At 42.2% G+C, this 26,113-nt stretch overlaps 1 protein-coding gene across 1 annotated transcript in view; it reads right to left on the bottom strand.

Annotated features, from left to right (window-relative positions):
• The window catches only part of lrriq1 (leucine-rich repeats and IQ motif containing 1), a 140,969-nt gene extending 121,436 nt beyond the window's left edge, over positions 1-19,533 (bottom strand). The window contains exons 1-6 of the mRNA XM_052030327.1: positions 19,445-19,533; positions 11,000-11,134; positions 9,731-9,836; positions 7,702-7,796; positions 4,865-4,988; positions 2,493-2,719 (exon numbers count right to left, since the gene is read on the bottom strand). Of these exons, the coding sequence (XP_051886287.1) occupies positions 2,493-2,719; positions 4,865-4,988; positions 7,702-7,796; positions 9,731-9,836; positions 11,000-11,128 (681 nt within the window). The 5' untranslated portion in view covers positions 11,129-11,134; positions 19,445-19,533. The remainder of the gene's footprint in view (positions 1-2,492; positions 2,720-4,864; positions 4,989-7,701; positions 7,797-9,730; positions 9,837-10,999; positions 11,135-19,444) is intronic.
• Between the last annotated feature and the right edge of the window lie 6,580 nt (positions 19,534-26,113).

Here is a 26,113-nt window from a genome sequence, read left to right as displayed (position 1 = left end):
AGAGGTCCCCTTGTCTTCACCTTCCATCTCACTAGCGTCCACATTCAACAGATTATTTTCCATAATTTTTGCCACCTTCAATGGGATTCCACCACCACTCACATCTTTTCCTCCCACATCCTCCCTTTTCAGCATTCCGAAGGGTCTGTTCCCTCTGTAATTGCCCAATTTGATCTTCCATCTCCTTCAATCACTCCCCTTCGCACAGCACTTTTCCATGCAACACCTGTCTTTTTACCTACATACATATGATCATACGAATCAGGAGCAAGACATTTATAAAATCATGGCTGATGTGATTGTAACCTCAATTCCACATTCCAATCTACCCAGGGTAGCTTTTCACCCACTTGTTTATCAAGTATCAATCTGCCTCTACCATGAAAATGTTTAAAGGCTCAATATCCACCACCATTTGAAGAAGAGTTTCAAACACTCTCCACCCTGATAAAAGATTTCACTTCATCTCTGCCTTAATTTTTTAAATAATCACCCATCATTCTTAATTTCCCACAAAAGGGAACATCATCTCCACAACCACCGTCAAGACCCGCAAGATCTTATATGTTTCAATCAAGTTCTCTTTCACCCTTTTAAATTCCTGCAGATGATAACCTAGCTGACAAGCATGCAGGATACCTTAAAGGCTAACCACAAGGTTGGATTGGTGGTAAAGAAAGCGAATGCTATGTTGGCATTCATTTCGAGAGGTATAGTGTATAAAAATAAGGAAGTGTTGATGAGGCTCTACAGGGCACTAGTGAGGCCTCATTTGGAATACTGTGTACAGTTTTGGGCCCCATATCTTAGGAAGGATGTGCTGATGTTGGAGAAGGTTCAGAGATTTACGAGGATGATTCCCGGAATGAAAGGGCTTACGTATGATGAGCGTTTGTCGGCTCTTGGACTGTACTCACTGGAGTACAGAAGGATGAGAGGGGACCTCATAGAAACATTTAAAATGTTGAAAGGACTGGACAGAGTAGATGTGGCCAAGCTGTTTCCTTTGGTGGGTGAGTCCAGGACCAGAGGGCACAATCTTAGAATTAGAGGGTACAGGTTTAAAACAGAGATGAGGAGAAATTTATTTAGCCAGAGGGTGGTGAATTTGTGGAATTTCTTGCCATGTACAGCAGTGGAGGCCAGATCATTGGAGGCATTTAAGGAAGAGATAGATAGATAGATATCTAATTAGTCGGGGTATCAAGGGATATGGGGATAAGGCTGGAAATTGGGGTTAGAATAGTTTTTTTTGCCCCCCCCCCCCCAATTTCTCATTTCTTTTTCTTTTTTCCCTTTTCTTTGGAGCAGACTCGATGGGCTGAATGGCCTACTTCTGCTCCCTTGTTTTGTGATCTTGTCAATCTTCCCTTGCAAGACCACCCACCATTCCGGATATTAGTCCAGTAAACTTGCCCTAAACTGTTTCCAGTGCAGTAAGTTTATTCCTTAAATAGGAAGACTACTTACCAATGCCCTACATAACTGAAGCACAACCTCCCTACTTTTGCCTTCAATTCCTCTTACAATAGAATCATACATCACAAAACAGGCCCTTCAGCTCACTATGCTGAGCATCAAGTACCTATCTATACTATTCCCATTTACTAGCATTTGGTCCATAGCCTTCTACACAATGGCAATTCAAGTACTCATTTAGATACTTCTTAAAGGTTGTGAGAGTACCACCTCCACCATCCAGTCAGGCAGTGTGTTCCAGATTCCAACAACCCTCTGGAAAAATTTGTTCCTCCAATCCCCTTTAAACCCTGTACCCTTTCTATCTTTCTACTATCTCTCTTTTCTATACCTCTCAATTTTGTATACTTGTATCAGGTCCCCTCTCAGCCTCCTCCCGACTAAGGAAAACAAACCCAGTCTCTACAATTTCTCCTCATAACTGAAGTGCTCCATCCCAGGCAACATCCCAGTGAATCTCCCCTGCACCCTCTCCAATGCAGTCATGTCCTCCCTGTGGCGTGAAGACCAGAACTGTACAAAGAACTCCAGTTATGGCCTAACTAATGTTTTATAAAGTTGCACCATAACCTTCTTGGTCTTATATTCTATACACCGGCTCATGAAGACAAGAATCCCATACGCCATCTTCACCACCTTATTTATCTGTGCTGCCACCTTCTGGGAACCATGAACTTGTACACTGAGGTCCCTCTGTTCATCAATACTCCCTAAGGCCCTACCAATCACTGTGTATGTTCTATCCTTATTAGTCCACCTCCCCCCTCCGCGCCCCACCACCCCCCGCCGCCCCAAGTACCTCACCTCACACCTACCAGAAATAAATTTCATCTGCTATTGCTCTGACCACCAAATGATCAAAATCATTCTGGGGCCTTCAACTATCCTCCTCACTATCAACACTACTGGTTTACTCTCCAGAGATGCTGCCTAACCTTCCATGTGTGTAGACATTTTCTGTTTTTGTTTCCTATTTCCAGCATCTGCAGTTTTTTTGCTCTGATAATTCTTACCTGCCTCTCTTCTGTCAGTTTCTCTAGTTTTTCTTCAAATTGCTGCTGCCTACTCTTAGCTCTCTCCACTTCCTCCTCTACTTGTTTCTTCTCTTTTTCCCTCCATTCCATGAGCTCTGCCAGCTTGGTTTTCTGTCGTCTTTTTTCTTCGAGCTCCCATTGCTGCAGTGTCAGCCAGCAACGCTCCTCCACTTCTTTACATTTGAAAGTTATAACATCTTCATTATCTGAAGAAAATAAAACAAAAGTATGTCTGTCTACTTTGAGTGCTTTCCTTCTCAATTTTACTTTAAACTGCAAACTCATCTAATCTACAGTCAATTCTCGAGGCCACGATTCCAGTATGACAGAGTAATTTGATTACTATGATGTTACCAGTGAATGTTTACTTTCACATCATCAATTGACACATTCAGTTAATAAAAGTCTCAGTCAATCTGTCTCGCATTCCCACCAACTTCTCAATGGAACTTTTTTTTAAACTAGTAAGAAAATATTGCAAATGCAAGAAATCCATAAAAGAAATTGCAGACCTAGGTGTAAGCAAAAATAATGGGCCAACATTTTGAATGTAGATTCTTATCAGCTCATGAAGAAAAGATAATGAGCTTCGTAAATAGGAATCAAGAAATAAATCTGGAGGATAAGGTGAGAAACTCTTGTCACAAGAGAACTGAATCCCAATGTAAAAAAAATGTTTTTTTAAAAGCTGGAAAAAGATTTTAAAAACTGATAAAATTCTCTTGGTAGGGCAATAAAGAAAGCATAATTATATTAATGCCCTCTGTCTCTGTGATAATGTCATATCTTCTGACCCCAATCATCTCTCCTTTTACAAAGTATTGAGCTAGGTCTCTTCTACATTTGGATTTAAAGAAAACCTCTCTCAAAGTTTTGCACACGAGACGACAGTCTAAATTCAACACAAAGCTCACAAAACCTGAAAATACTTACTAAAGAATGTAAGCAGTTGTTCCTGGTTAGTAATGGTGAAGATGGTCAGTGTTGGGGTGGAGTAACAAATGGCAAACCATAAGGTTTTGAGCTAAGAACCACATTGATTGCAATTCATTAATGTAAATAAAAGTTAAAACTTCAATTAGAAGCGCTGACATGTTCAGACAATACTATGCTTATGGAGATAGGGGCAAGAATGGTGCAAAAGTAACATATAATGACCAACAAGTTGTTGGATAAAATCTATAAATGGACAGGAAAAAAAGGAATGAAAAAAAGTCATAGAATCATAGAGATACTGCACAGAAACAGGCCTTTCGACCCACAGAGTCCATGCCGGCCAACAATCATCCATTTACACTAATCCTATATTAGCAGCTTTAGGTACTACCCACCCGCCGCGCTCCCCCCGCCCCCCCTGCCCCAATATCATGCTTCTTCTCTTCTTCCCATTCCTAGCCTCTTTTTTTTTGACTTTTTTTCCCTCTCTCTCCTTACCTTTGACCCATCACCCAGTAGATCTGCTCTCCCCTCCTCCCCCACACCTGCCTATCACTATCTCTCACCACCTTTTGCCCACCCCTCCTCCCCTCTTCTGTCCACCTATCACTGCTCTGCTTTTCCCTCCACTACATTGGGTTTCCCCTTTTCCTATCTTCAGTCCTGAAGAAGGGTCCTGACCTGAAACGTTGACCGCCTGCTTTTCTCCATGGATGCTGGCTGACTTGCTGAGTTCCTCCAGCATCATCATGTTTTTCCATCTAGATTCCAGCATCTGCAGTCCTTTGTTTCAACAATCCTATATTAATCCCATTTTTGTTTTATTCTCCCTAATTTCTCATTAACTCTCCCCACACACCTCCCAGATTCTATCACTAGGGACAATTTACAATGGCCAATTAATCTACCAACCAGCACATCTTCAGGATGTGTGAGGAAACCAGAGAACCCGGAGAAAACCCATGCAGGCACAGGGAGAACTCCACACTGACAGCACCCAAGGTCAGGACTGAACCTGGGTCTCTGGCACTGTGAGGCGGCGGCTCCTCCAGCTGCGCTACTGCGTCACCCTTCTTTTATAATTATTACTTAATTTCATGCATTAGAACATGGTTGCAAAGTGCTTTGAAAAATCCTTATGCTTGAAAACTACTATATAAATGCAAGTGTTTCTTTCTCTTTTTATCACTTACCACTTATGTTGTACAAGTGTACGGTATTTGAGAGTTGTATCTACTACTGTTCTTTCAGACTATATTCAAATGAACAGTAAAAATATATATCTTAATATACCTGCAAAATTACTCCATGGAAGGTTCTTCATTAATGTTTACCTTCATATATTGTTTAGTTGCCCACTTGAGTAATAATAAATCAATATTTCTAAGTATAAAGCCAAAAAAATAGGTATTTACCGGAAATTCCCTCATCCTCTCGAGGCTGATCAGCTGTCTCCATTTGAAAATCAGAGTTTATGTTCTGCTGAGGTTCTATATCTTTACTTTGTTCTTCCTCCTCTTCCTCTATTTGGGCTAATATCTAAAGAAACAAATTAAAAGTTGTATTTTTTAATGTCTAGTTTGTTGTCATACCATGAAGTACAATATTAATTCAAACTATGCAGCAGATCTTAACATACAAATATTTTTTGTAGTATAATCCAATCTCAACTAAAACCCCCTGCTATTCCCTGATTGTACTGGGGGGAATAGCAGGAGATTTTACTTGAGATTGTCCCACTTTAGTTGATTCCTGTCCCACCACCAAAATTTCACACAACAATCCCGGAGACACAACTTAATCCCTGTCTTATTTTCAGCAGTACCAAACCTCTTCTTAAATATATTTTCTCTGTATTTCCAATTTTATCTTCAGTTGTCATCTTTAACAGCAGAAACAGCACATAAAATTCCTCATCACTAGGACACCTATTCATCTGCTTCTATTATTTTCTTTTGTCTACAACATATTCCTAAACTAGCATCTCATATATAACATGTTTGCCTAGAAAATGGATTCTGTGGTGCCATGTTTTATACAGCATACACACCTGGCAGAAAAGTGGCAAATAAGAACTTTGCCACACAAATACCAGGAGAGGATATCTCCAGGAGGATGATCTTGAACAAATACTTCACTTAATGACATCATTGCCATCAAATCATCATTTTCAGGAATGAACATTGACTAGAAATTTAATTCAACCTTGCAAACTATGCAACCAAATTATGGTTGAAAATTAGGTGCATCGTGGGAGTTCCATCATTTTTTTGTTCGCAGCCTTCTTTGAACCTGATCCCAAATATGGAGAGTGGGAACCAACAATACACAATGTATGGTCAGCAACCATTATCAGGATCTTCAATAGAACATGCATTGCCAATGCTGTTCTCAGTCCACTTAAGCGAGAGCATACACGTACAAAATCTATGAAGCCTTCTTCTGCATTATTTTAAGGGGCCATTCCTGAACAAATCCCAGGCCGGACTTGGGAACCCAGCTGAGGCCGGTTCCCATCAAGGTGGCTACTTTGCCAATTATCCTTCAGGACCACTATCCCAGCGCGACTGCCATCCTGTCCCATCCATCAAAATTCAGGGTGCTTGCCAGACCCACCTATCCTACTGACTTACTGACCTAAACTGCCATCCTCTATTAAACATCAACCGTGGGAAGAAAAGACAACCCTTCATCAGAACAGGAAAAGAGAACAAGCAAGTTGTGAGTTGCAGAGAGGGGGAGGGAAGGAGAGAGAAGGGAGAATGTCTGTGATAGGGTGTAGACCAAAGTCGTCAAGGTAACAACTGCTCCAAACACTGGCAGTCAATGACAGAGGAGAAAAAAATAAAGAAATAAACTGTAAAAAAAAGAGTTGATTATCTTAAGTTCCAAGGACTGCAACAACCCCAGACAGAAAATGAGGTACTGTTATCTGAGATACTGCTAGAGTTAATAGCCACTTTGATTCTATTTGAACATAGTATTTCATTAATGTTAAAAATCAGTGGAAGCCAAAACAGTGCTCAAAGCACTAAACGTCATTTATTGTTCGATCATTCTCCAGTTAATTTTGTTATGCCAAACATAGTTCACAGCCACTACGTTTCCTCCTTTAGTTTTGAAGGGAGGATAGACTTTTTTTTCCACAGCCAATACTAATAACAATTCTGGTTAACTAAAAGGCAGAACAGAACACTGCATTCATTCATGGCCTTCCGTTCAGTAGCCTAACCACAAACAAAAGTCATTCAAGACAGTAGAGCTTGAACGTAAGTGATGACTAGAATGCAGATTGATTTTTTTGGGCTTGGAGCCAGATTTTAATCACATTTATTAGTTATATTAGTTTTCATACAGAAATTAAACTGTGAAAAGTTAAAAACTCATACTTAAATCTTCACAATTGAAAATAACTCTCCACATTAAAAAGAACATTACCCTCAGAATGTACTGATTTATATTTCTACTGAAGACAGAGTGAGAAAAGTATGTAAAACATACATTAAAACAGCCATTCTTTTTGTCCAGTTGGCAAAGTAGCCACCTTAGTGTTGTACAAAAGAATTTCCACATCAATTTCTGACACGGGTCTGGTGACCTATTAATACACACCATTTGTTCCACTGGAAGTCAGTGTGATAAATATGATTACTATTAGTTCTTTCACTGCTGTCAATTCATTTTTAGCTTTTGGAAACAATGAAAACATTCAACCAAAACTCACCTGTGCAGCAGTATTTGAATACTTACAGAACAAATGCTGTTTAATAAACAATAAGCAAATTTTCCAACTACAGCAATTCAAGAGGCAGTTATAACAACTTGTAAAACATTACAGAACAATCAGCTTCAATAGAGGCATGAAATTGACAGGAGTGGACTGAACATCTAAAAATCAAGTGTAACTTATAACAGACAGGTGGTTTGGTAGAGACCCTCTTGCATTTTTTTTTAAAGAGTGCTGCCCAAGATTAAATTGCTGCAACTGGTGACAAATGGTTGGAGAGTTCTGTCTTATCAATAATAATTACCATAAAGTCAAAGCAGTTTACTTGTTAACCTAAACAGAAGACCTTTTCCTTTCTACTCTGAAACAATTTAAATCCCTGCTTTCATTGCTGAAAAACACAGATTGATATGATAACTTTCAATTTTAAAATCATACAATGCTTCTACCTCACTTATTCTCAAACATCAAAATCAAGTTTATGTCTGGAGATTTTCCTAAATATGCAAGCAAAATTGGAATTACCCTCTCCTTCAAGTTTAAATGATCGTCTCCAAATTCAGAAGCCAACTCTATCAACATTTCTGATCCAGGACAATTCTGAACAGGATTATCAACATCTGCCAAAACATAAAAATCACCCTAAGTACAAGCAATTAATTGCATTAAAATGCATTATTTAAAACAAAATGGAAATGACCAATGGAAATATAGATTTTTGAGATGTAAAATAGTGAACTCAGTAGAACTTTATAGGGCCTGTGTAGTGAATAGTGATTATAGGTAAAGAAGGTGCTTTATTATTACATCAATTATTTACAAAATGCAACTATCAAACTCAAATGCCTAGTGCATTCCTATAGCCTTTACAGACCAGTATTTTAATCAAACCTGAAAGACACGAGTTTGATTTAAGTTTAAATATAACTTAAATAAACCTTAATATCACAAAATTGGCTAATAAACTATTCAAAAATAATAGATAATGCTCAGTTAATAAATAACTCTTTTGTAGTTCAGCATCAAAGCAGAACATAAGAAATCAAGAAAAATGTCCAACTCACTTCTGAAAACTGAAAACTTACATTTTAATTGGAAACTTCATACATTTATAGAATTTTTTTTCCATACGATTTTCTATCCATTGACTATAAATGAGCAGGAATCCAGAATGTTTCCAACCTTGCAGCTATTAGGAAAAAGCTTAAACAACTGTGAGGAAAAATAATTACAATGCAGTAATCTTCAAGTCATCCTTGAACAGCCTTGAAGCTTGATAAATAAAATGTTCTTATTGAAAGAAAAAAATCTTACAAGTTGTTCATTTCTACCTATATAGTTCTTGAAAGCTTTTGAAATACAAAAATGTTCATTCTTTTGATTTTACCCAAATACTACGAAGTACAAGCAATAAAGCATGGACAACTTAAAGAATCTTTTAAGTGAAGCAAAAAAAATTTAATGTTTCAATTTTTTTCTTCTACTGAGAATGTAAAATTTGAGTATTTGAAAAGAGTGATGTTTTTTTTTAAGTTGTTCATTCCTCTACATAATGAGTCAAATTTCAAAGCAGATAGCGTAACACACTGTGAAATTTAACAGAATGCCTTAGAAATTTGATTATATAACACTCTTTATTTCAGCACATCACAATTGCAAATGGACTTTTCCTGGAGTGAAATAGTGTTATTTATTTTCTCGTGTGCATTGTACCTTGCAAATACAGAACAATTCCTGCATCAAGTTGGGACATTAATCCACAACATCCTGGGAGTGGCCCTCAATAGTCCTTCCTACGATAACCATACATTCATGCTATTTCAAAATGGGACCACACTATTTTACATCTCATTCTTTATTCTTTATCTTTTGGGTCCCTCCACCTCAGCATTGATCCTCATCTCTCCACCACTGATCTCACCTCGAAATGACCCAGCCCCCAACCCTCCCAGACTTTGACTCCCTCAAGCCCTGATTCACCAATCACCCCTTGTACTGATTCACTAATTGGCTCCAGTCCCAATCCACAAATAGTATCTTGCCCCCAACCCTTCAATTACCCTTTGATCTAACGTCCTTACTGAAAATCCCTGAACTTCACAATAGCCCAACCCAGACTTTGATCGACAATTCACCCCATTTTCCATCTGAAACCTCCCTCCCCCACATCTCTATTAAAAAGGTACCAACCAACCTCTCTCCAGGTCCTCATTAGGCCTCCTACACACCTTCACACCCTGACCCTAATCAAGCCCCCAATCATCGGCCCTCATTCCCTTTCGTTATTGAATTTAGCATGACAGCCCCGTGACCATAGAAGCTACTCATGCACTACACAGTTTTAGAGTGTACTTCAATTTCCAGGATAATGTTTCCAACATCTATTCTTACTCTTCAAAAACTGTAATACCAGCAATTCTGACAGTGTCCTTGGAAGAATACTATTTTTTTTAAAAAGAAAAAAACTTCCATAACTGAATCATTCTGTTTTCAAACTACAGAGTAGTGGAAATGCATGGGAGCAGATCTGACAAGCTCATATAAATGTACTTACGCTCGAGCTGCTCTAAATCCTGGAGAATCAGCTTTTCCATAGCTTCTCCTCTTTGTTTCATTTGTTCCAAGTAGTAAATGACAGATGTGGGCAAGTCATCTGCATCCTAAAACAGGAATAACTCCCAATATCAAATTTAATTATTTGCATCTACAAAATATTAAACAGTTCAGCAGGATAATCAATTTTTCAATATAAGAGCAATTAAATCCCCCAATACATTAAACCATATCTAAAATTTCTTGTTAAAACCCTGAATCCAATTTGTACCATCAAATTCAGCAATTAAAAACATTACAAAATATGAGAATTATTAACTATTTATTCCAGCTTTGTTCAAGTCATCCACTATTTACTGATTGATCTGGTCAGGATGTAGTTAAACACTTACTTTCATCTCATTCCTTATAAAAGAGTCTATATATCTTTCAGGTCTCCTCACATGCACACACTGACTGTGATTGTAGTCAGCTGACCTATCCCTGGGCCACTTTATGCAACTTAAACAAATTGCCAGTAAAAAAATATAATGAACAGGCTTTCCTTTCACTCACCTTGCAAAAGAGATTTAGCAATTCACTACTTGGGAGACTACAAGGACGAATCCAAGGAGCTGCACAACATTAAGCTCCTGCAGGAATATGTTTGATTGCAAAAATAGAAGTGTTTTATTTAAAACAACTGAATTATGCTTGACTGGTTTTACTTCTTTTTCAATTGATCAAGATTGCATTTGCATAACCACTAACTTATAACCGATCTTTGTCAAGCCATAATTTTCATTTTACAAGAATGATTTTTGACTATGGGCAAAAATAACACACAATCAGCTAACCACCTATTAAATATCTAATGCTTCTCATTTCCACTGGAGCCAAAATAACTCTGATCTGTTATGAACGGAGTAACATAACAAACCTCTTACGCCAGTGTCTCATTAGAGATGTGTTATTAAATCTATCACAAAGAAGGAAATTAACAAAATTACTTTAATCTAAAGAAAGAGCAAAAAGCTTACACATCTGGGCCAGAAGGCTGTAAAGTAATGAATGCAAAGATGATGTATTGTTCCTCGACCTTCTTAAATCAAATAGGAGGTTAAAAACAGAGAGTTCTGAGTAGGCAAATATCGAAATGACAAGTCACCAGAATCTCAAGGTCATACTTGCATTCAATAGTTTCAGATCATAATTACTTAGCATATTATGAAGTAGATCAAATGTTTTCAATATATTTAAGTGCAATTTTATAACAAATTTAAGAGCTCACAGGATCTGATTCAATGAGAATATCCTCCTCCAATTCTTCCTCCTCGGATTCCACTATTTCTGATGGAGAAATCTGGATTTTGCTTAATTCAGCCTCAATGGCTTCTTCCAGCAGTTTGTCTTCATCCATTATTTCCTATTAAAATCATGCATCTCAGTATCTGAACATCAACTGTGTAATTTTATAGCATTTTTTACTTAATTTTTATTTAAGAAAATGACCACAAGGTATAACATCACCACACAGAAATTCACAGAAAACCTTGGCATAAGATAAGACACCTTTATTAGTCACACGTACATCAAAACACACAGTGAAATACATCCTTTTGCGTAGTGTTCTGGGGGCAGCCCGCAAGTGTCGCCACGCTTCCAGCGCCAACATAGCATGCCCACAGCTTCCTAATCTGTACGCCTTTGGAACGTGGGAGGAAACCGGAGCACCCGGAGGAAACCCACGCAGACATGGGGAGAACGTACAAACTCCTTACAGACAATGGCCGGATTTGAACCCCGGTCACCGGCGCTGTAACCCGGGCATATCTTCCTAGCAAGAGCAGTTTTTATTCCCCCACAGCAAAAGAAAGTTTGTTACCCACATAAAGATTCACATATATATCCTGTGGATTTTTTCCAGACACTGAAAGCTGAAAAGAAACTTAGTTTTAAAATAGAATGACTATGAAGACTTGTTAATGGACAGAAAATAGATAAGAGTAAATTAGTCATTTACAGCTTGGGAAGCTGTAACTAGTGAAGTACCACATGGCTCAGTGCTGGGAATCTTATCAATGATTTAGATATTACACTTTGTCCGCCTCATCTAAGTTCATTAATGGAACAAAAAAGGGTAGCAATGCAAGTTGTGAGGAGCATGCAGAGAGGATGTGATCAGATGAAAGAGGATGAAACCCTAAGTTAATGGATGACAACATTGCAAATGGAACATTAATGACTTTCAAAGGAAAAATAAAAAAGGAGAGTATTTTCTAAATGGTGAGCAGTTGAATAAGATATCTTTATTAGTCACACGTATATCGAAACACACAGTGAAATGCATCTTTCGCGGAGAATGTTCTGGGCGCAGCCCGCAAGTGTCGCCATACTTCCGGTGCCAACATAGCAGGCCCACAGCTCCTAACCTGTACGCCTTTTGGAATGTGGGAGGAAACTGGAACACCCGAAGGAAACCCATGCAGACACGGGGAGAATGTACGAATTCCTTACAGACAGTGGCCGGAATTGAACCTGGGTCACTGCATTGGTATTCAGGTCTACCTGGGTGTCCATGTACATGAAACATTAAAAGTTAACATGCAGGTATAGCGAGTAAGTAGGAAGGCAAATCCTCGATTGGAGGGTTTGAGGCACTGGTGTGACTGCACCCGGAATATTGTGTACAGTCTTGTTTCAAGCCCAAGAAGGATATACTAGTGATAGTGCAATAAAAGTTCACCAGACTGAATTCATAGATGATATACAGCCTTACAATTAAAGATTAAGCATATACTCTCCGGAGCTGCAAAAAGGAGAGGCAATCTGATTTAAATCTTCTTACGAGGCTTGATTGAGCAAATGTAGGGATGATATTTCCCCTGGCTGGGATGTCTAAAATAAGGGATCAATCATTCATGATTGAGATAACAAGAAATTTCTTTACCCACATGGTGGTTAAACTTTGGAAATTTCTACCCAAGAATAGCGTAGAGGTTTAGTCATTGGGTTTAGGGAACCAAGGGATTTGGGGTTAGTAGAGGAGGGTGGTCCTGAGGTAAAAGGTTGGTAATGAAGGGATGGGCAGGCACAGGAGTCCTGATGGCCTACTTCTGCAATTGCTCATGTTGCAATGAAGCACTTAAGGGTCCTAAAAAGTTGATGAGATTACTGGAAAGAAATGTGAACAGAGGTATAATTCAGACAAAAAGTTTTTCTCTTTTTGCTCCAATAACTAGCACAAGAGACATCTCTTGTGTCAGACTACAGCATTTCCAGTGTTTATTTAATCCAAAAGTGCTGACAACCCTTGCCAAACAACTAATAAGTGCAATCTAATTACTATAAATTTAGCAAATGATTGCTACAGGAAGTAATATTAGTACAGATTTATAGTTATATTTTGGCAGAGTTCATACTTTTGAGAAATTCATCCACCACGACCTCCCCCAACACTCCCCACCCCTAACATTCCTGGCAGTAAAAACTAAAGTCCTCAGAAATGGTCATAAGTATTTCTTGGATTTGCCGAGTGATATACCACAGGGAGAAAAGACATCATTAATAAAATGCATTAACTTTTTATTCTTTCACAAGAATGTGGGAAAATAGGAGTAGGTCACCAGGCCCCTCAAGCCTGTCCCACCATTCAGTATGATTACAGCTGATCTATGCTGGCCTTAAGTTCTTTTCTGTGCCAATTCCCCATAACTCTCAATCTTTCAAATATTTATCTATCTCCACCTTAAATATACCTAATGATCTGGCATCCACCATCCTTGGGGGAAAGAGAATCCCAAAGATTTACTACCCTGTGAGAGAAGAAATTTCTACACATTTCATTTCTAAATGGTCAGCCTCTTATTTTACAGTTATGTCCCCTTGTTCGTTACTCCCCTACCAGTGAAAAGATTTCAACATTTACCTCGTCAAGCCAGCTTTGAATTTTATATACATTTGAGTAACACACCCCATATTCTTCTAAACTCCAAGGAGTACAGACTCAACTTCAATGAATACAGATCCAGAGGGAGCAAGCTAACAGTCACGTTCATTCTTATCTGCCCTGAAACTATGTAGCTTGTTCTTTGCAAGAAAGGAACTGCTGGAGGAACTCAGGCAGCAACCGTGGAGGCAAGGGGTTAGCCAATGTTTGGGGTCGAGAATCCTCCACTGGGACTGAGATAGCCAGAATCTCACCCACCACCTCACCTCTTTATATTGGCTATCTTCCCTTTACACCATCAGTTCAGCTGAAGGGTTTCAACTCCAAACGTTGACGGTCCATTTCCCTTATCAGGCACTGCCTGACCTGCCAAGTTCCCCCAGCAGTTTGTTTCTTGCTTCAGATTCCAGCATATGCAGTCTCTTGTGTCTCCATTTAGCTTGTTAGGTCATTGCAGAGGGAAATCATGTGGTGACCGTGGTGCTGTGTGCCTGCAATCACACACTGGCAGGTGTGTGGGCAAGAATTTAAACTGGATCATCTTTGCAGCAGCAAATTAAACATCCACATGTGTCTGCATTGTAGCGACTCACCGTCCAAGCAAGCGAACAGGCTCGGCAGTCGGGTCACGCGTCGTCGGAGCGGCAAGGCCCAAGATGGCGTTGGGCCTTTGGCTTCCCCGAGCAACGGGGAGAACCCACGCGCGGGAAAAGTTTGATGACGTAGCGCATACGTCATTTCCGTTTTCGGTGGGCGGGAACCATTCCTCTTAAAAGGCCTGCGCAAGGTGGGAAAATAAATCAGTTTTTGTTCTGCAGCCCACCGACTAGTGTCTTGCTTTCACATCGCAGTAGCAGCCGCTACATTGGTGACCCCGATGGTCCAAACGGATTTTGGACCCACACAATGGACGACAATGCAGCAGCCAATGCAGTGGCACTCAAGCTGCCCACCTTTTGGATGCTTCGGCCCAGCGTCTGGTTCGACCAGGCTGAAGCACAATTCCAACTTCGGCAGATCACCTCCGACTCCACAAAGTACTACCACGTGGTCAGCTCTCTGGACCAGGAGACAGCTGCCCAGGTCGGAGACTTCATCCAGTCTCCTCCGGAGGAGGATAAGTACCCGGCTTTCAAAGACCTTCGGCTTCTCCCGTCATGAGCGCGCCGCCCACCTGCTTCATCTTGATGGCCTGGGGGACAAATCCCCATCGGCCCTAATGAACTAGATGTTGGCCTTGGCTGAGGGACACAAGCCTTGCCTAATGTTCGAACAGGCCTTCCTCGAACAACTACCCAATGACATTCACCTGCTGTTGGCCGACGCCGATTTCAGCAACCCACGTGAGGTAGCTGCCCGGGCAGATGTCCTGTTGAAGGCCAAACGTGAAAGCGGGTTGTCCGTCAGCCAAATCGCCAGGCCGCAAGCCCAACGCCTACCTAAACCAGTCCCAGCAACCGAGCGACCACAGCCCAGAAACACAGACGACGACACTGGCGACCAGCTGTGTTTCTACTATCAGAGGTGGGGCACGGAGGCCCGTCGATGCCGCCCACCCTGCAAGTTTCAGGGAAACACCAGGGCCAGCCACCACTGATGGCTACAACGGCTGGCCGCCAACACAGCCTCCTATTCATTCGGGACAAGCAGTCCGGGCGTCGTTTCCTCGTCGATACTGGAGCAGAGGTCAGTATTTTGCCCCCGTCCAGCCGTGACACTCGTAACAGGCAAAAGGGTTCTGTACTCAATGCCGCAAACGGCACAACGATACGGACTTTCAGTACCCGTACACTTCAATTACAATTCGGCGACAGCGGTTTTACCTGGAACTTTACCCTTGCCGCCGTCGCCTGGCCACTCCTGGGAGCCGATTTCCTTCGGGCCCACAGCCTATTAGTCGACCTGCGAGGGAAACAGCTCGTGCACTCCAGAACTTTCCAAACCTACCCCCTGGGAGAAGCCAGCCTACCAGCCCCGCGCCTGGACTCCGTTTCCCTGTCTGGCAATGAGTTCACCAAGCTCCTAGCTGAGTTCCCATCGGTTTTGGCACCTCAGTTTACAAATTCGATGCCCAAACACGGGGTGCAGCACCACATCATTACCACAGGGCCACCCCTTCATGCCCAAACACGACAACTACCTCCAGACAAGCTCCGCCTGGCAAAGGAAGAGTTCCACCGCATGGAGGAACTGGGGATCGTTCGCAGGTTAGACAGCCCCTGGGCCTCCCCCCTGCACATGGTCCCCAAAGCCACTGGTGGGTGGAGGCCCTGCGACGACTACTGCAGGCTGAATGACGCCACCACCCCGGATCGCTACCCCATCCCTCACATCCAGGACTTTGCGGCCAACCTACACGGGGCCCACATCTTCTCCAAGGTGGACCTCGTCCGGGGATACCACCAAATCCCAGTCCACCCTGACGACATCCCCAAAACTGCACTTATCACTCCATTCGGCCTCTTCAAATTCCTTCGAATGCCGTTCAGCCTTAAGAACGCCGCGCAGACTTTCCAGCGGCTGATGGACGCAGTAGGCCGAGACCTGGACTTCGTGTTCATTTACTTAGATGACACACTAATCGCCAGCTGTGACCACCAAGAACACCTTTCCCACCTCCACCAACTGTACTCCCGTCTCCGTGATTTCGGCTTCACTATCAACCCAGCCAAGTGCCAATTCGGACTTGACTCTACAGAGTCACCAGCGAAGGAGCAAGACCCCTACCCACCAAGGTAGACGCTATCCGCCATTTTGCCCATCCCAACACGGTCAAAGGCCTGCAGGAATTCCTGGGGATGGTCAACTTTTACCATTGGTTCATCCCTGCAGCAGCCCGTATCACGCGCCCTTTGTTCTCGCTGATGTCTGGCAAGGGCAAGGACATCGCCTGGAACAACGAGGCTGCGGCTGCCTTCATTAAGGCCAAGGACGCCCTGGCAGATGCCGCGATGCTGGTACACCCTAGGGTAGACGTCCCAACCGCCCTCACGGTGGACGCATCCAACACCGCGGTTGGTGGAGTACTGGAACAACTAATCGAAGGCCGTTGGCAACCCTTGGCATTTTTCAGCAGGCACCTCAGACCACCTGAACTGAAATACAGAGCTTTTGATCGGGAACTTCTCGTGCTGTACCTGGCGGTCCGGCATTTCCGGTACTTTTTAGAAGGCAGGCCTTTCACCGCTTTCACTGACCATAAGCCTTTGTCCTTCGCCTTCTCCAAGGTCTCCGATCCCTGGTCAGCTCGTCAGCAGCAACACTTGTCCTACATTTCCGAATTCACAACGGATATCCAACATGTCTCCGGAAAGGACAATGTCGTTGCTGACGCGCTTTCCAGACCCACCATCCACAGCCTGTCCCTGGGTTTTGACTATACAGCCCTGGCTGATGCACAGCAAGCCGACGACAAGCTGCCTAGCTACAGAACCGCAGTCTCGGGCCTGCAGCTCCAAGATTTCTTAGACGGTCCAGGTCAGCAGACCCTCCTTTGCGACATCACAACAGGTCAACCCTGCCCTATAGTTCCTGCAGCCTGGTGGAAACATGTTTTCGACTCAGTACACAGGTCGGCGCACCCATCCATCAGATCAACTGTCCGACTGGTCGCCAGCAAGTTCGTCTGGCATGGCCTGTGCAAACAGGTCAGTGAGTGGGCCAGGACTTGTCCGCACTACCAGACATCAAAAATCCAATGACACACCAAGGTCCCGCCACAGCAATTCGAGCCTACCCTTAGAAGGTTCGACCACATCCACATCAACCTCGTTGGTCCTCTGCCAGTTTCAAGAAGAGCCCGGTACCTCCATACCATCGTGGACTGGTTCACGAGGTGGCCAGAGGCAACCCCTCTATCTGACATCACGACTGATTCCTGCGCCCGGGCGCTGCTCACAACTTGGATCTCACGTTTTGGTGTTCCGGCCCACATCACTTCAGACAGGGGCACCCAGTTTACCTCCAGCCTCTGGTCTGCATTAGCAAACATGCTAGGGACGCAGCTGCACACCACCACAGCCTACCACCCTCAATCAAACGGGTTGGTGGAACGTTTCCACCACCATCTGAAATCAGCCCTGATGGCCCGCCTGAAAGGTCCTAACTCGGTCAACGAACTGCCTTGGGTCCTGCTCGGCAAATGCACTGCCCCCAAGGAAGATCTCCGCGCTTCGTCAGCTGAACTCGTGTACGGTGCGCCCCTGGTTGTCCCACGGGATTTCATACCCGCCCTTCGGGGCCAAGAGGAACAACCCACGGCAGTCCTGGAAAGACTGCGCAAGAGGCTCGGCAGCTTGGCACCGATTCCCACTTCGCGGCATGGTCAAGCCCCATCCTGTGAGCCCAAGGAACTATGAGACTATAAGTTCATTTTCGTTTGCAGGGGCACACACCGGACACCGTTGCAACGACCATACGAGGGGCTGTTCCGGGTCATCAGGAATAATGGGTCCACTTCTATTTTGGACATTGGGGGCAAGGAAGAGGTTTTCACGATGGACCGCCTCAAACCAGCCCATTTAGATCTACAACAACTGGTCGAGGTCCCAACACTGCGACGCAGAGGCCGACCTCCTAAGCAACGGCTAGCACAGCCCGCAAACCTTGGGGACCGTATTGCTGGTTCTTGGGGGGGGGGGGGGGAATTGTGTAGTGACTCACTGTCTGAGCAAGCGAACCGGCTCGGCGGTCAGGTCGCGTGTCGTCGGAGTGGTGAGGCCCAAGATGGCGTTGGGCCTTCGTCTTCCCCGAGCAATGGGGAGAACCCGCACACGGGAAAAGTTTGATGACATAGCGCATACGTCATTTCCGTTTTTGGTGGGTGGGAACCGTTCCTCTTAAAAGGCCTGCACAAGGCAGGAAAATAAATCAGTTTTTGTTCTGCAGCCCACCGACTAGTGTCTTGCTTTCACATCGCGGTAGCAGCCGCTACAGCATCCTCAATTATCAGAGGATGGGCTCCATGTCTCTTCTGTGTCCCTCACCATTGGTACCTCCAGTTATTGCAACATCCCATCAGATCACAGGAGAGAGAACCTTCCACTAACAACAAAGTAAATGAACACAGCTTCTATCCCTCTAAGACTCTTGAACGGACCTCTTATACTATAAAGATGAACTCTTTATCTTTCAATCTACCTCATCATGGCCCTTACACATTATTTGTCTACCTGCACTGCACTTTCTCTGTAACTGTAACACTATATTCTGTATTTTGTTTTTATCCCCCCTTTTGTACTCCCCCAGTGTACTTGGATCTGTCTGGATGGCACGCAAACAAAAGTTTTTCACTGTATCTCGGTACATGTGATAATAATAAACCAGTTACCAATAACCGAATAGGGGTGCAGCCCACTCCACCCCATCAAATAGGGTGTCTGACCTGCCGAGCATTTCCAGTAGTTTCTGTTCTGCAGATTTACAATATCTTCAGTCCCCCTCCCCCTTGAAATAACAACATGAGGTTACTGATACATGCAGACACGCAATTGTCGCATAACAATACGAGCGTGGCAGCAAATTAAGTCCCTGCCATGGAGCACAGCAAAAGAAATGGTTCAGTGGTCACTATTACTACAGATTTCCAGGTCTGTGGGGTGAACTGAGTTGAAGTTCCCCGGCAGCGCTGGTGGGATTTGGACTGGTGCTCCAGGCTGCTGACCCGGGCCTCTGGACATCGACCCAGTAAGTAACCATGCAACAACAGATACAACCCTGCTCCAACAGAACCCGGGGTGGGGCCTCGGGCAATGGGCAGCGACCCGCCGCCGCCGAGGTCCCCCTTACCTGGCGAGCCGGCCCCTTGCTCCCACCTCCAGTGCCTGGACTCACTACAAACCGGTCACCATGGCAGCAACGTCGCGGGAGCGCGCACACGCGGCGCTTCCACGGATGGGCGTGCCGTGGCCGCGCGTGCCCGGCGCCGTCTTAGCCTCCCGTGCGCGCGCGCGTGTTGGCGCATTAAGCAAATTGCAAGGAACAGTTTGTTTGGAGGGTTCATTGCGGTTGCTGGGTTTAAGGTGTTTCCGCTTCCAAAAGCTTCTTCCAACTCTTCATTGCTTCTCAAGTGACTGTAGGGGGACACTTGTTTCTCTAATATTGATAGAGCCCACGGGATTCAAGGGGCACCGGCTGACCCGATGGGAAATTACCTAGTGAGAGAAGCTTGCTTTGTATATTTTGCTATATTTTGGTTTGATGTTAGAACAATCCTTTTAACATGTTTTCATGACCATGAAATAAAAGTGCATAGGACATAATTAACAGTTTGCAGGTGACAAAACTTGGAAATGTGTTAAAAGATGAGTAAAATAGTCATAAACATCAGGGGAATATTGAAATAAAAACATAAAGTGCAGGAAATACTCAACAAGCCTGTCAGCATCTGAGATAAGAGAAATGGTGTTACCATTTCAAGCCGATGACCTTTCGTCAATTCTGATGAAACGTGCATTCTGTTTCCCTCTACACATATGCTGCCTGACCTGCTGAGTATTTCCACCATTTTCTATTTTTCAGCATCTACATGTTCTAAGAGAACATTTCCAGACCAATGAAACTGACAGACACATGTCATCTGAAATGTTGAGCAGAGAAGTGACTTGGTTTATTTGGAGGATGAGGAAAGGAGCATTCATAGCTCCTTTTCTATTTTGCTATCTGGTACGGCAAGTAGCACAGACAGTTCCTATTCCAAACATCTTTGACTGAGAGCAAACAAAACATTCAACCAACAGCTGAAAAAACAATGAATTAAAAGTCATGACACATGATATACTGTATATAGTTCTTAAAGGTGTAAGCAAACTTAATAGTTATTACAGTGATTTCTCCTAAAAAAAACAAACTCATTATAACAGTAATTATTACATACATTAAATTATTCCATCATCTACTTACAATATAAACTTATGTAAACAGCTAATTATTTATAAATGCATTTTATATGTTTGTATAGTATATATGTTTTTATATATATATTTACATGCACATGCGCACACATATATATGCGCAGATATACACACACACACATCAATAACAATAAATTTGCCTAAATTTTGAAAACAGGAACAAGAATAGGCCATTCAGCCCCTCCAAGCCTGCTCTACCATTTCAATACAATCATGGCTGATCATCTATTTCGGTATCCTGTTCCAGTATTCTCATCATATTTCTCAATTCCCTTAGCATTAAGAAATATATTTACCTTCTTGGATATATTTAATGAAATAGCTTCCATGCCTGCTGTGGTTGAGAATTCCATAGGTTCACCACTATATGGGTGAAGAAATTTCTTCTGACCCAGGTTCTGAATAACACACCCCATATCCTGAGGTTGTGATGACCATCCTGGTTCTGGACTCTCCAGGCATCAGGAACATCCTCACTGCACCTAGTCCCTGTTAGAATTGTACAGGTTTCTATGAGATCCCCTCTTATTCTTGTCTACACTGGACCATTCCTCCCAGGAATCAATCTGGTAAGCATCCTTGCACTCCCTCCATGGCAGAGGGAGTGCAAGAGATGCCTCTTCAGATAAGGATACCAAAACTGCACATGAAACTCTGGATGGGTGTTCACCAAGGCCCTGCACAGCTACAGCAAGTTATCCTTGCTCTTATAATCAAATGCTTTTGCAATAATGGCCAACATACCACTTGCCTTTCTATCTGCTTGCTGCAGCTGAACATTTCCTTTCAGTGACTGTTGTACAAGGACACTCAGGTCTCCATTGCCCTTTTCCTTTTCCCAAACTATCACCATTCAGATAATAATCTGTCTTTCTGTTTTTAGAAACAAGTGGATACCCTCACATTATTTCATGTTAAACCATACCTGCCATGTATTTGTCCACTAACCCAACTTGTCTATGCAACCTCTTCACAGCTCACATTCTCCCCTAACTTTGTACCTTGAAGACTTGAAGATGTTACATTTAATTCCCTCAACCAAATCATTGATATTAAACGTGAATAGTTAGGACCCAAAACACTGATCCTTGCAACACCCCACTAGTCACTGTGCATCACTCTGAAAAAGAGCTGTTTATTCCTACTCTCTGTTTCTGATCTGTCAACCAGTTCTCAATCCATGTCAGACCACTACCCACAATCCCATAAGCTTTAATTTTGGATCATAAGCTTTTATATGGGACCTTATCAAAAGCCTTCTGAAAGTCAAAATACACTGCACCCACTTGTTTCCCCTTATCTATTCTACTAGATGCATCCTCAAAGAAACTCCAGTAGTTTTCCTAAGTATAATTTCCCTTTCATAAACCCACGCTGACTTTGTCCAATTCCATTACCACTTTCTAAATGTTCATTATTACATGTCTTATAATAGATTCTAGCATTTTCCCCATTACCAATATTAAGCTTACTGTTCAGTAATTCCCTGCTTTCTTTTTCTTCTTCCTTTTTTTACTTTGTGGGGTTATGTTTGCCATCCTCCAAACTGCAGGAACTGCTCCAGTGTCTAAAAAAAATTGAAAATGACCACCAATGCATCCATTACTTCCAGAGCGACTTTGTTTGGTACTCTGGGTTGTAGATTATCAGGACTTGGGGATTTCTTGAACTTTAGCCTGATTAATTTCCCTAGTGTTATATTAAATACTCATTATTCATGAGGGATAAGGGCACAGACTTCCCATGGACAAGAAAAAGGAGGGTACTACCAAGACAGCTGGCAAAGACAGTGATATATAGTAGTCAACTGCTCCATGGATTTAACAATGTCTTTGTAAATTTCAGTTTGTGCATTTCAAGTTGTAAGTTTCAGCTTGTCAAAACATGCTTAGACACAAAAGCACTCAGGAATCCAGTTCAGACTACAAAACTACTTACGTTCCTGACCCTCAGTGTTCCTTACCCTGACCCTGGCTCTGGCTACACACCAACCATTGATGTTTCACTACTTGCTAGCACAAGACATCAAATGAAATCCATGTTATGGGAAACAGGATTCACTGGACGCAACAGGAGAGGGTGCTGGAGAGCTGTTCTGTGTTTTCCTACACTCCCAGTTATACTCAGCCAACCTTGACAGTATGTGGATCTGCAGATAGTTTCAGGAAATAACAAGTATAGAGCCATTGAGTTGTACGGCACAGAAATGGGCCCATTCAGCTCACCACATTTTTGCTGTCTACACCAATCCCATTTGCCCGCATGAGGTCTGTATCCTTCTATGCCTTGCCTATGTAAGCATCTGCCTAATATCTCTTAAATGTACTAATTGTATCTGACTCTATCACCTCCTCAGGAATCTAATTCCAGATATCAAACACTCTCCGTGTAAAAAAATAACTGCCCCCCCCTTCAAATCTCCTTTAAAAATCCTTCCTCTCACCTTAAACCTCTGCTCTCTTGTTTTTGATTCCCTCTACCATGGGAAAAAGTTATGGCTATCTGTGCTATCCCTGCCTCTCATAATTCTTTATACCTCAACTGGCTCACCCCTCACGTCCTTCGCTTCAGGCAAAACAAACCCAGCCTATCCAATCTCTCCCCATAATTAAAGTCCTCACCATGTCCTGGTGAATTTTGTCTGCATTCTCTCCAGTGCAACCATATCCTTTCTACAGTGTAGTGACCAAACCCGCACAAAATACTCCAAGTGTGGTCCAACCAGTGCTTTGTAAAGTCGTAACATAACCTCCCAACTTTTATATTCTATTCCCCAGCCTAAAAAGGCAAATACGCCATATGCCTTCTTCATCAGCCTGTATTGCCACTTTCAGGGAACTATGGACTTGAACCTTGTTGATTTACTGTAGATGTCCTACCCCTATTTGATTTCCCAAAATGCATCACTTTAGACTTATCTGCTCAACTTTCCATCTGATCTATATTCTACTGCAGCCTTAGACAACCTTCCTCACTATTCACACCACTCACTTTCATCTCATCCACAAGCTTACTAATCATACCTCCTACATTCACATCCAGGTCATTTATATATATCACAAACAACAAGGGTTCCAGCATTGATCACTGCAGTACACCAATGGTCACAGACTTCCAATCAGAAAAGCATCCTTTCACCATTACCTTCTGTCTCCTGTCACCAAGCCAACTTTAGTTCCAGCTAACCAGCTTGCCTTGGATCCCACGTGCCTTAACCTTCTGGAGCAGTCTATCATGCAGGACCTTGTCAAAAGCCTTACTAAATTCCACATAGACAATGTCTATCACCCTGCCTTCATCAATCTTCTTAGCTACCTCCTCAGAAAACTCAATCAATACATGTCTTTAATAAGCACATAGTATCAAACAGAAAACTTGTACTAAATTAAGGGCAATAATTTTCAAGTCATTCAAAAAGCTTATAATCTAAGAAATGAAAGATAGTGGCATTCATAAGTGGCCTATGTCATATGAGCTAACGTGAAGCAGAAATCATTTGCTGATTTACTGGTGGAATTGCTATTCCTTATACCAAAGAAGAAAATAACCGGATTAAGTCAGCCATCTGAATAAGTAGTAATATAAAGAAACATCACATTATTCATAAGTTTGAAATGTTGGTTATCTTTGCATCATTTGTTGTGACAGGGAATGAACGAAGACATTAAAGATAATGAACTACACAATTCATAGGAATTATGTTGAAATGTTTAAATAATAATTTCCATAGATGCTGCAAAATGTAGTTGTCTTGTTTTATTCACCCAGACTACTCTTCTACATTCAAAGACATTTTGTAATACCATAAACAAATTAATAGGAGAACAAAAGGACAAAGAAATAGAAAACTTGAGCAGTGACACAAATCTGAGATGGAAACAGGCTAAGAAAGCATTTCACACTTTTTCTTCCAATAATTTTAATTTTGACTTTCTGCTTCCTTCCTTCTCCCTTAAGGACATGGAAGACAGAACGGTACAGCACAGGATCAGGCCCTTTGGCTCATGATGTTGTGCCAAACTAATTAAGCTAATGACAGCTAATTAAACTAATCCCTTCTACCATTCTGTGTAAAATACATGTCCCACACATCTCCTTTGAACTTTCCTCCCCTCACTTTAAATGCATGCCCTCTAGTGTTTGACATTTCGACCCTGGGAAAAAGATACCGGCTGCCTACTCTATCTATGCCTCTCATAATTTTATAAACTTCTATCAGGTCTCCCCTCAACTTCCGCCGCTCCAGAGAAGACAACCCTAGTTTGTCCAACCTCTCCTTATAGCACATGCTCTCTAATCCAGGCAGCATCCTGGTAAACCTCTACTGCCCCCTCTTCAAAGTCTCCACATCCTTCCTATAATGGGGTGACCAGAACTGAATGCAATGCTCCAGATGTAGCTTAACCAGAGTTTTATAAAGCTGCAACATAACTCCCTGACACTTGAACTCAGTGCCTCGACTAATAAAGGCATACACCTTCTTTACCACCCTATCAACGTGTGGCCCCTTTTGGGGAGCTATGGACTTGGACCCGAACATCCCTCTGTACATCAACACTGTTAAGACACTTATTCATGTTGAAGTACAATTTGATGGATGCTAACAGCACTCTAGTACTTCTGTCAAATGGAAAGTCTAAGTAGCAAGTGGCAGGTTTCTCAACTTTGGGAGTTATTGATGCTGGATCATGGATCTGAATCATTCACTCCCTTATTTAAAGACAAGACATTAATGCAATAGGGAGCAAGGATGAGCCAAATTTCCAGACTGAACACTGAAAAAGGTGAGATCCAAATTGGCACCCCACTTAATTTTTTTTTCAATTTTTATTTCCATTATTTTTATCTTCAATTAAATAAACTAGGAGAGATGTAAAGGATGTGGCTGATCTGTTATTGCCCATTCCATATTTTCACAAGAAGTCAAATTTATTCCCACACTCCCAAATGCTCTTTCACACACTTAATTATATATATTTTCAATGTTTCTTAGTTATGATCCTTTTTCCATTCTTCAACTTGCTATTGGATTTGGCTTGTTCAACATGCCAAATAAACACTCTGCTCTAATCAAGATTTAACACAGTAATATGTAAATTATCATCAATTAAATCAAGATGAAGATACTTAACCATGAGCTCCAGTATCTATTGTACAAAGTATTGGAACTTGTTAAAATAAGATAAAGTTATGAATAAGAAGGTAATGAGTGATAGATCTCTGTACCACACTGATCTTTACCTGGTCCTGCTTGGCTAAGCTAGCTCTTAACTTACAATGCATCCTCAGCATCACCCTTGAACCGATCTACCCACACTGTTAAGCATTTAATGTTTCATTGAGAAAGCAGAACCTTCCAGGGTACAGGCAGTGAAAGCACTCATATTGAATGTGGAAAACAATCATTACCTCTCCATTACACCATTATTTTGACATCAAGCATGTGTATTTAATATTCATGTTATTGCATAAAAGTTTCCTTTATATTAAAATATTGCTTAGTTATACAGCAATAGTATTTTCAAACAGTTCTGTTTCTTGTATA

The sequence above is a fragment of the Pristis pectinata genome, chromosome 15 (assembly GCF_009764475.1).
Source record: "Pristis pectinata isolate sPriPec2 chromosome 15, sPriPec2.1.pri, whole genome shotgun sequence".
Classification (NCBI taxonomy): Eukaryota; Metazoa; Chordata; class Chondrichthyes; order Rhinopristiformes; family Pristidae; genus Pristis; species Pristis pectinata.
The sequence above is the reverse complement of the archived record's forward strand: the minus strand, read 5'-3'. Positions and strand labels throughout refer to the sequence as shown.